Source organism: Ictalurus furcatus, chromosome 19 (assembly GCF_023375685.1).
Source record: "Ictalurus furcatus strain D&B chromosome 19, Billie_1.0, whole genome shotgun sequence".
NCBI classification, from domain to species: Eukaryota; Metazoa; Chordata; class Actinopteri; order Siluriformes; family Ictaluridae; genus Ictalurus; species Ictalurus furcatus.
The window spans coordinates 13854625-13866075 of NC_071273.1; the positions used below are offsets into that span (position 1 = coordinate 13854625).

At 40.3% G+C, this 11451-nt stretch overlaps 1 protein-coding gene across 2 annotated transcripts; it reads left to right on the forward strand.

Moving 5' to 3' along the window:
- The first annotated feature begins 1332 nt into the window (after nt 1–1332).
- LOC128623505 (zinc finger protein 845-like) lies at nt 1333–10607 on the forward strand. 2 transcript variants are annotated; one of them, XM_053650599.1, is made up of 9 exons: nt 1333–1698; nt 1819–2012; nt 3501–3605; nt 3935–4030; nt 4170–4280; nt 5014–5134; nt 5751–6420; nt 6563–6615; nt 8006–10607. In XM_053650599.1, the coding sequence occupies exons 1-9, from the start codon at nt 1653–1655 to the stop codon at nt 10039–10041; spliced, it is 3432 nt and encodes a 1143-aa protein (XP_053506574.1). In that variant the 5' UTR covers nt 1333–1652; the 3' UTR covers nt 10042–10607. The 2 variants fall into 2 exon arrangements, with proteins under 2 accessions (XP_053506574.1, XP_053506573.1); XM_053650598.1 differs by having other exon boundaries at nt 1334–1698; nt 8000–10606.
- The last annotated feature ends 844 nt before the right edge of the window (nt 10608–11451 follow it).

Sequence of the window (11451 nt, forward strand, 5' to 3'; positions counted from 1 at the left end):
ATGTAAAAGCGTGAATTGACTGAACGCTTTTTACAGTCCCTCCAGGACTGTGTGATTTTGTGATCGCAGACATTAATGCAAAACCCAGGAAACGCTGCAAAATATTCAGAGGAGATTGCAATTTTTCAACATTTTTCAGATTCGGGCCAAGATGCGTCATGTGACGTCATCACAACACGCATTCAGCAAAAACCCTCTTCGATTCACGAACACGAGTACAGCTAAAAGGTCTCATTTACCAACAAACATCACTGTGAAAGACAGTGCAAAACAATTTCATGAAAATCGCAATTTCAAGTAGTTTTCTGCAAAAAAAGCACAAAAAACTCAGCACATTACAATTGATCAGACTCGGACTGATGGATAGACTGATATCAGATTCGGACTGATGGATAGACTGATATCACACTTGGACTGATGGATAGACTGATATCAGACTCGGACTGATGGATAGACTGATGTCAGACTCGATCTGATGGATAGATTGATATCAGACTCTGAGTGATGGATAGACTGATATCAGACTCTGACTGATGGATAGACTGATATCAGACTCTGATTGATGGATAGACTGAAATCAGACTCGGACTGATGGATAGACTGATATCAGACTCGGACTGATCGATAGACTGATATCAGACTCGGACTGATCGATAGACTGATATCAGACTTGGACTGTCCTTGTACTGTATGTGCAATATTTCCCACTATGGAACGTTTTGACTGCATACAATGTTTACAATTTTTAAAATTATTTTTACTTGCTTAGAGCACATTAATAATCTTGCATGGTCTGCTGTCTTTGTTCAATGTTTACAGTTTGCTACCTTACTGGAATAAAGTTGGTTTGATGTTGGACGTTCGATATTCGCAGACATGCGGAAATTAAGGGACCGTCTCTAAAGTTACATACGACATTGTTAAACACGTTTCTAACTTCAATAGTATTTGAAGGGAATGACTTATAGTCATATAACCAACTGTAAAGTGTTCATCTAGGTGTCAGCTATAATACACACCTCTTAGATTTTTGATATTTACCAAAATAAACTATTAAATCATATATAAATATTGTCATGTATTTTATTACTTCATGGGCCCATACACAAAATATACCATTATTTAAAGCTCAATAGCATTTGAAGGGAATGACTTACAGTCACAAAACCAACTGGAAAGTGTTCATCTAGGTGTCAGGTATGAGAAACACCTTTTAGATTTTTGATATGTAACTTTAGAGAATTATTAATATAATTTCCGCTTTCCCGTGAATATCGAACGTCCAACGTCAAACCAACTTTATTCCAGTTGCTACCTTTTGTACTGTGTAAGAGGTCATTTATCCTTTTTGTTTGTGCAACTGTAGCACATGAATGTCACAGTAAATCGATGCTTAAAGCACTGCCTATGCACATGACAATATTGAAATGAAAATGGAAATTTCCAGAGAATAATCTGTTATATGTAGGGTCTCATTTTGCTCCACACCTGCAGGGGGCGCTGTGTGAAGAACACAGGCTGAAACCCACACCAGTATACAAAACTGAAACAGAGGAGGATGGATTAAACGCAGTACAGGAGAGAATCATTAGCGATGAATACTTTCTACAGTGGTTTTCCTCGCTGCTTTATGAGAAGTTTTGATATCTGGAATGAGGTTAAATGAACAAACAGGACTGATGATGCAGGCTCAGGAAGGTAAATGCGTTGTGTTTACTCCCAGTGTTTGAGTGCAGTGTATATTGATCATCATTAAGTAGACTGAACGACAGTGTGTGTTACAACTGTACAATGTCTCCTCTCTGTGTCTGTGTTTAGGTAGTGCTTTTTTTCTGCGCTGTCTGCTCTCTCCTCTCAGACTGCTCTCTGCAGCCATGTGGCACCTAATCCAGCAGGAAGCAGTAATCCACTACGGCATGCTGGAGGAGTTTGTGTCCCTCATCACAGACACTGTCCCTGATCTGCTGAACTACAGACAGAAGGCTCAGCTCACCATGGGTCTCAGAGCAAGGGTGAGCAACACATTACTGCAGGACATTCAAGAGAGGCCAGTGGTAGCCCTAAATCTAACAAACATCCATTTATCTGGATGTTCATCCGTTCATCCAATCTGAATCTACAGTGAAACTGGACAGTTGAAGATCGGAAAAAGACCAGGTGATCTTCAACTGTCTGGCTTTGCTGAACCGTTACCTACTGATGCCTCAAATGACTGTTTTTGGCTGACAGGTGTGGCTACTGATGTGGTCTTCTGCTGTTGTAGCTCATCCACCTCGAGGTTCAATGTGTTTCACATTCTATTCTGAGATGTTTTTCTGTTCACTACGATAGTACAGAGTGTTTATATGAATTACTGTAGACTTCCTATCAGCTCAATCCAGTCATTTTCTTCTGATCCATCTCATCAACAAGGCATTTCTGCTCACAGTACTGTCAGTCGCACGATACTGCTGTGTGTGTGAAAATCCCAGGAGATCAGCAGTTTCTGTACTACTCAAACCAGCCCGTCTGGCACCAACAACCATGTAATGCCATGGTCAAAGTTCCTGAGATCACTTTTACCTGAGAACCCATCCTGATGTTTCATATGAACATAAGCTGAATCTCTTGACCTGTATCTGCATGATGCGTTACAGTGCTGACACACGATTGGCCGATTTGGGTAATTTCATGAATGTTCAGGGGTTTCTGTCAAAGCGACTTCAAATGTGTATATTTAAAATAAGTACAAGTATTACATTTGTGTAAGAACAAATTCAGATAGTTAAGTATCATGAAAACATTTGTTAAAACAGTCATTTAAAAACTTTTCATGTGATTCAATGGTTGTACAACTTGTCTACTGTAGGGCATAGTGTTCATCACCCAGTTCATCTGAGGAGGTAAAAATACATGGTTTCCACTAGGATAAGGACTAGGATAGCATGGTTTTGCCCAATGAAAAAAAACCTTCTTCGTATAGATTGAAGAAGCCCATGAAACATTTTAAAGATGCAAGCATGAACCTGGGGCAGAGCACAAAGATGTTAAAGGAGTGATGCAGGGGACAATAATAAGTGAGTGGTAGTTGAAGAAAGAACAGAGAGGCAACACAAGGATTATTTACTCAAGATTGCTACAGACACAGTCAAACTATGAATAGTTTCATTCATAGTCGATTTTCAGAATTGAAATGTGAACATTAACGTGAGTTAGTTGACAAAGCCATCAATCCTGTAGATGTTTCCTGTGTTGGAAAAGTCTACAGTCTACGTAAATGTACTTAAAGTTAGTTTTTACCTCTGACTGTTACAAAGAACTGACACTAGAGACTTCTTCAAAAAACCTGACTATATCAAAAATATTACTATAACCCTGTGGTTTGTACGACCAGCGCTAATACCAGAGCTGTGTTGTTAAAGACAGTTACTCAACACCACCTGAATTCTGAGCCTTGTGATTTATTTTTTATGTGATGTATTTTTAAAAAGTTTTAAAACCTTCGTCTCTGTTTTTTCCAGCTTGTTCTGGAGTTATGTGGCATGGAGACTCCGGCTGATCCAGATACAGTTCAGGCGCATTTACAGCGGCTCGAGACCCTTGTTGCACTTCACAAGGAGGTGGAGGTCAGACATCTGTTATTCAGGCTTCATGTTGCACGTTTATTCTTATAACGTCGTGTGCAGTGACTCTTACCATACGCTTTCTATGGTAAAGATGTAGTTGTAAGACTGCTAGACATCAAGTGTTAAATAGTTCAGCCAAAAAAATTTTTTACACAATTTTCACACAAAATGTAGTTAATCAGCCCAGATATGTTTCGTGTCTGAAGTCCTTAGTGTTTCACTGGAGCTACAAGAGAAAGCTTCAAACTACCAGCTTAGCATTGTACAAGCTTTTACTTTGAGTGTTTGAGCCTGCATGGTTTTTTAATCTTTGAGTTTCTTTGTTCTAGTCAGGTGATGCATATGTGGAAGAATCTGGAGCAAACTTTGTGGCTCTGGTGCAGATTTTAATGAAGGACCCAGCTGAGAGAAGCATCTTCTTTAAGGTCAGAGCTGCTTTATCTCAGCACTTGTAATGTTTGTAAAAGATGTAGAGTCTCCTATTTACAGGACTGGTATACTGCTTTTTGATTCTACATTTTGATGGTTAAAACATATCTTGAATAATGTATTTCCTTTCTGAAGGATGTATATCCCTCGCAGTATGGTGTGAAGTTCAACACAGCATTACAGAAGCTGATGTGGCTGTTCCTGTCTAGACTGGAAAATGCTATCCCACAGCCTACTATGGAGGAGGTATGAAGGCGGTATCATAGTAGTAGTATCAAGTAGTTATTTTTTTAATTATTATTCATATCTGACGAGACAAGAAAGAGTCAATTCATATTTCCAATTTAATATGGAGCTCTTAGCTGGTGAGCAGGGTTGATTATTTCTGACAAACATAGTGCTTTGTGAATACTTATGTAAGGCATTGTAGGTTAGAACCATGGTTCTCAAAGTGGGTTCTGTGATTTTTGTCATTTTGTTATAGTGGTCGAAATCACAAGCCATTACATTTATTATTGACTTCTTATTGTTAATGACTAATCGCTTGAATCGAATGGGTTCAATCCAAACTTCAATATCTCAAGAACACATAAATAAACAGTGTCAACTTGGACTTATTGTGTTCAGTTGGTGCAAAATTCAGGCATTAAAAGCTTTGTGGCTTTAATAAATAGACAAATAATATTGTTTCATCATCATGTGGATATTTTCATCAGCAGTTGACCACACACACTCTAACAACACACTTATTCATAACATAATTCACACTTTTCATAGAATCAAATATCATTTCAATGATTATGAGGATAAAGTGCAGATTGGCAGTGTGCATGTCAGGTGAACTGTTTACAGCCCTTTTCATACATGCATTCTCTCATAATAAAAGTGAAAAGATCTGCAAAAATAATTATCAAAATAATTAAGAAGCTGATTACACTTGGTTGGCTTTAACTATATTTTCTTTGTTTTCTGTCCCAAGGCTGCCCATGTGCTCAGTACTGCACCTACAGTCATGGAGGAATGTGTTCAGTCTCTCTCACAACCTCAACAAATAAGAAACCTTCTTAAATACCAAAGAGAAGCCAATGTAGAAACAAAAGGTTATGTATTTTTTTTTTCTCCCCCCCCCCCCCTCATTTTTTTGACCTGAAACTGACCATTTCTCTTTGTTTGCTCAAGACCCTATATCAGTGGTTCTCAAACGTTTTCAGCGTGAGGCCCCACTTGTGTAGGGCGTATCCCTTTGTGGTCCCCTAGAGTCGTCAAATTTTCACAGTTGTGTTTTTTTTCACGCTAGGCTCTTCCGTTTTAACTTTCTCAGATAAGAGACTCCGTCCTCTATCTAAAAACATATCAGTGTGTGGCTAACAGTACTGTACACTAGTATATCAACAGATGTCTCTGTTTGGTGTGTTTAATTGATTTCATTTATTAATATTTCTCATTTTTATGTACATCATAGTGAAAAGGTTGACAATATTGACTTATTTACAGGTAAAATGATCCTTTTTTTTTTTTTTTTTTTTAAAGGGATTTCTATGTGGATTTCTATGTCACCCCCCCCCTCCACCTCCCCGGCCCCCAGTTTGAGAACCACTGCCCTATATACTGTATATTTACATTGGGAGAAATTTGGGTTTTAAAAAATTTTTGTTTTCAAAAATGTGTTTTTTTCCCCACCACATATTTAAATTTTATTTTAATTCCTCTTTTCAGAAACTACACAGTTATGGTCCACTGCTCCTGATGATTGCATACTCTCCTGTCTTGGCAGTCCTCGATTAGTACAAATTCTTCTCGGAGAACAGACGGCTCTAGACATCCAGTCAGAGTCGGTGCTTGACTATGTCCCTTCATATTGCCAAGAGGTCCAGGTTGAATCAGTGGTTATTACCCAGTACATTCAGAATGAACCGGAGACAAGCATATCTGAGGAAAATGACGATAGCATACAATACGATGCACAAGAATGTGATCCAGTAGATACAAAAAATCCCACTGAAGTTGCTTATGAAGTGCTCGAATCGCTGGACTTGCACACTGTGGACATTGATTTGGATGAAAGAGCTGAAAAGCAAGATCCTGTCGAACTCGATGTTGTGGATATGGAAGCTGCTGATGCCAGAGATGAATCCCTAACTCTTCAAGGAGAGAAGGCAATGGTGAAGAATCAGAAGGAAGCGATAGAGTTGGTTAGCTTGTACACAATCAAACAGCCTTTTGTCAGACTAGAGAGGCTTGATCTTTCTGGTAGACAATTTTCTAATATTTTTAACCCTGGACCGCCGAAACGAGGCCGGCCAAAGAAGACTCCTCAAAATAAAACATTGTGCAGGAAGAAGCAGGAAGAGAAAAAAGTTACGGTTCCATCGGCATCAATGAACAAGTATGCTTTTATTATAATAATAATTATAATAATAATAATTTTAATTTATATAATACCTTCTCAAATCCAAGGTCGCTTTACATTTCTGGAAAAGAAATGTAAGTTTTTTTTGGTGACTGCACTGATTTTGAATTCTCTGCAGGCCTGCAGGACTTGGAAAAGGAATCTCCAGCATTGTTCCAAAGTTAAAGACATGTAAGAAGTATTTGATCACTAATTTGTTCTTATTTCCAATAATCATTAGGTCATAACTGTACCATGCAGTTGGGTTAATGCACTTTTGTGCTAATGGAAAAAAAAAGTGGCTCATATAACATGCACACTGTAACTATAATTAGGTTATTGCTTCTACCAGTTGTACCAGCTAGCTTATCTGTCTCGAGCTATGAACAAACAAAGATAAGAATGGATTCTATATTTGAACGTCCCCTTCCCATGAGATTACAACGTGTACTGGCAGTTTGGGGAAAAATGTCTGGAGTGAAAGCAGCCTGAGAGCTTGACAAAGTTTCACTTGCAGTATACAAAGCTGCTGTTACCACTTATTGTGCTTGCTCAGAAAATCTCTGAATTTCACACTCAGTTGTAGACCTAAATCGAGCCTCTTTATGATATGGATAAATGCATTTTCACTCTGTTTTACTTCCTGTGATTAATAGACGAGAGGTTAACCTTTGTGATGATACAGTCGGGTCCAAAAGTGTTTGGACAGTGACATAATTTTTGGCATTTTTACATCTGTACACCACCACAATAGATTTGAAATGAAACAATCGAGGTGCGATTGAAGTTTAGACTTTCAGCTTTAATTCAAGGGGTTTAACAAAAATATTGCAGTAACCGTTTAGAAATTACAGACTTATATATATAAAATGTGTGTATATATACATAGTCCCTCCATTTTCACAGGTTAATTGGACGAACTAGCATAATCAGAAATATTACAATTATTTTTTAATACTTGGATGCAAATCCTCTGATTGCCTAGCGTCTGCCTGAAGTGAAGTCTGGAACCCATATAGACCTCACCAAATGCTAAGTCCTCCACTGAGATGCTTTGCCAGGGCTTTACTGCAGCTGCCTTCAGTTGTTGCTTGTTTGTGAGTCTTTCTGTGTTCAGTTTTGTCTTCAGTCAGTAAAAAGCATGCTTAACTGGTTTGAGGTCGTCGGATATTTAAGAACATTCAGTTTCTTTGCCAGGAATTTAATTATGGAAATAATGAGGAAACAGGCCATGAAACTGTCTCAGTCAGTCGTCCAATTACTTTTGAGCCTGTGATAACGGAGGGACTCTGCAAAAAATGGCTGTAATTCCTAAACGGTTAATGCAGTATTTTTGTTGAAACCCTTGAATTAAAGCTGAAAGTCTACACTTCAATCACATGTCGATTGCTTCATTTCAGATCCATTGTGGTGGTGTACAGAGGCAGAAATTGTGAAGAATTGTGTCGCTGTCCAAATACTTACGGACCTGACTGTATATTGGTAACAAATAAAGCCATTACGACTAAAAACGTGGTGATTTGTACTGTACAAGTTACCTTATCAAATCCAATATTTGCATTTGCATTTTTCCTAGATACAGTAGTGAAAGGGGAATCTGGGGATTTTGCCTGCTCTCTCTGCTCCTTCCAGGATAGTGAGGAGATCCAGCTGCACCACCACCTCATTGTTCATCATCCAGAAGAATACAAGCGACTTTATGTGACTGAAGAAGTAAAGGACCCTCAGGACGTTGTGAGCACACACCATGAATCCGAAAACCAAAATAGCCCTGTTGGTAAGGTTCAGTCCTACAGAGGAGTACCGGTCTGTAAAACATGCCCCACTTGCGGCAAGACGTTCACTCGCAGCTCAGATATGAGAAGACATCAGGTGTCTCATACAGTGGATCGTCCTTTCGTATGCCAGAATTGCGGTAAGACCTTCAGGTACACCTTTGATTTGAGGAGACATCAGCAGCGCGTGTGCGTGCATAAAGGTTATGTGGTAGTGTACCGGAGAAGGGGTGAAGTCACAGAGGATGGAAGTGTAGAAATCAAGCTGGATGATTCAGGAGCTGTGTGTCAGGATCTCCACAGCTCTGAGAAAGCAGAATGTTTAAGTTCAAACTCGGTCATAAATGCTGGATCTGGAATTCAGCCCAACTCCCTGATGTCCACAGAGAAGCTTGCTGCGAGTGATGTATCGGAGCCCACACGTGGTTCGAGCTCAGTCCCGGTCAACTCACACTCAAGATGGCACTTGAGATCCACTTCACCTAACCATCCTCATAAGTGCTCTCAGTGCGGCGAAGGCTTCAAGTACTCCTACAATCTCAAAAAACACGAGGATGTTTGTGAAGGGAAGAGTCGGCGCACTGGTTCAGCACGGTGTCTTTCCAAAGAGCAAGAGTCTGACACATCTCAGCCTGGGACTGGTGTCTCTCCAGATCCTTCACTTCAAGAAACCTTCTGTATGGATGCGCAAGAACAACAGGGGAGTGCTGCTCAATCCACAAGGACAGATTCGCTTCTGACCAGCAGTCACTGTGAGAAGAGATATAAAGATGCTTGTACGCCAATAAGACACAAGCAGATTTGTGCGAGCAGTGAGCGATGCTTCAAGTGCGTGAAATGCGATGCCTTGTTCAAGACGGTGCTTGACGTCCAGAAGCACGTTCACGTTCACTGGGATGAGGACCCACTGCAGTGTTCTCACTGTGGTAAATGCTGTCCGAGTCAAAGTGAACTAGCGAGGCACAAGTTGGCGCATGAGAAGGAGAGCAAGCTTCCCTGCACTTTGTGCTCTGAGACTCTCGAGCGGCTTGACTCGCTGAGGGAGCACTACCTCAATGTCCATGACTTCAAAGGACCCTACCAGTGTTCCAAGTGTGCGAAAACTCACGTAGACCTCAAGGCGATAGTTAAACACATGAAGACGCATAACGAGGAGCGGCCTTATAAGTGTTCTCGTTGCTCGAAATGCTTCAAGCAGCGCAGTGCACTCACTGTACATGCAAAGATTCATTCCGGTTACAAGCCTTTCCTCTGTGAGGAGTGTGGGAAGTGCTTCAGCAGCAACATCAGTTTGCAGAGGCACTCGGTGTCCCACAAAACGGAACGACCGTACACTTGCCCTCAGTGCAACAATGGCTTTAAAACGCATTACGCTCTCAATAGCCATTTGGTGACGCATACGACAGGAGCGAGCATTCCCTGCGAGTTCTGCGGGAAGCTGTTCTTCCGAGCGTCCGCGCTGCACAGACACCACCGGACCCACACGGGAGAGAGGCCGTACAGCTGCCCTAAATGCGCCAAGACGTTCCTGACCAAGGGCGAGGTCGCGAAACACCTGCGCTATCATACGGGAGAGCGCCCCTTCCGGTGCACACAGTGCTCGAAGAGCTTCACACAGGCGTGTTACCTGAGCGTCCACATGCGAATACACACAGGAGAGCGGCCTTACACATGCCGCATTTGTAAAAAAGCCTTTGTTTGCAATACACACTTAAAAAGACACGTGCTCGTGCACACACAGGAAAGGCCGTTCAAATGCGACTGCGGAAATGCTTTTAATCAGGCATATTCTCTAAAGGTGCATCAGAGAAATCAGTGTCCCTTACAAAAGAAGCAGATTTAATTAACCATCTCGGTTTCTGATTCTTCCTTCACACATGCACTAAGACCTTTTAAAGACCTACAGCCATATATTACACATTTCGGGTTGTTGCCTGGTTTTCTTTTTCTCGTTTATCGCATATGAGAATACGTATTTTATTGTAGGTGCTACAAGGACTCAGAGAAACTTATATGATGATATAATATAATATAATATAATATAAGAAGTTTCCTTTTTAGGTTTTCTTCTTGTAAAACACTGACCATGTAAAGATAATGATTTATAACTTGAAATTGAGTTTTGAATTCTGAAATGCTGTCCATGAACACAAAGTTTACTTTTCAGTGTTAAGGGGGGTAACATGCCTCCAACCTCACCTTTTAAGTTTATAGCAAAATTAACCCTTTGGTTATTTTTTGTTTTGTTTTGGGGTTTTTTCCCAAAAGTATGAGATGCTTCAGTACATCTACTGTCAGGACTATATTGCTATTTCATAAAGCTTGAAAAATATGGATGATTTACAAGTTGTTTTGAATGACAAATAGAACCTATATTTGCTCTATTCTGGATATGTAGCTTTTATAATACATATTCACAGTTACATCTTATATATAAATAGAAATAAATCTTGGAACAGAAACAGACCCAGTTGTGAATGGAACAGAATTGGGTCCAATCAGAATATATGCATTATATGTACAAATACTGTAAAAGTCATTTGCATTTCCTAATACATGTAGAAATTATTCATGTCCTGTTGGGAAAATTCTGTAAAACTGGAGAAGTCCACACATACGCAGAGAGAGAGATACAGAGATAGCCCTGTATAAAAATGATCATGATAGATGCTTAAATTTGTCAGAAACGGAACACTACTCCCCTTCAACACCAAACTGCCTTATGGGTTTTCCGTATCTGCCAGTGTACGCTATCAGATGAACGCTAATCTTTTGGCACTACATAGGGAATAGGGTGTGGTTTCAGACAGAATTGTACAATAACTCATTTGTTTATTCATTTTTCTTCATTAACTGCTTTATCCTGTCTTGTGGCACCATGGAGTGGAGTCTATCCCAGGAACACTGAGCACAAGGCGTGAAAATATCCTCCTCTAGGGGCAATTTGGAGTAGCCAGTCCACCTATATGTATGATTTGGGGAACTCTGTGCTCTTTCAGGAAAACCACAAAGATGCAGAGAGAATCTGCAAAACTCCAGAGAGAGGAACCAGAGTTCAGGAATTGAACCCTGTACCCGAGAGCTGTGAGGAACTGAAATGTTGATGGGAAATCTGAACATTTATGCTGCAGCATCTAGTGTTGCTGCCACACAGCTCCAGAGTCCTGGGTTCAATCCTGAGCTTGGGTTTACTGTCGGTGTGAAGGTTCACATTGCGTTGAAATGCACATACATCCTACTGGGGTGAATTCTT

What these genes read in the sequence shown, in the direction of transcription:
- LOC128623505 (XM_053650598.1), top strand. Translation starts at nt 1,653, where the DNA reads ATGAGGTTAAATGAACAAACAGGACTGATGATGCAGGCTCAGGAAG. An exon ending in AGAGAAGCATCTTCTTTAAG is followed by an intron (nt 4,031 to 4,169) that starts GTCAGAGCTGCT and finishes TCCTTTCTGAAG; the next exon opens with GATGTATATCCCTCGCAGTA. An exon ending in TGTTCCAAAGTTAAAGACAT is followed by an intron (nt 6,616 to 7,999) that starts GTAAGAAGTATT and finishes CATTTTTCCTAG; the next exon opens with ATACAGTAGTGAAAGGGGAA.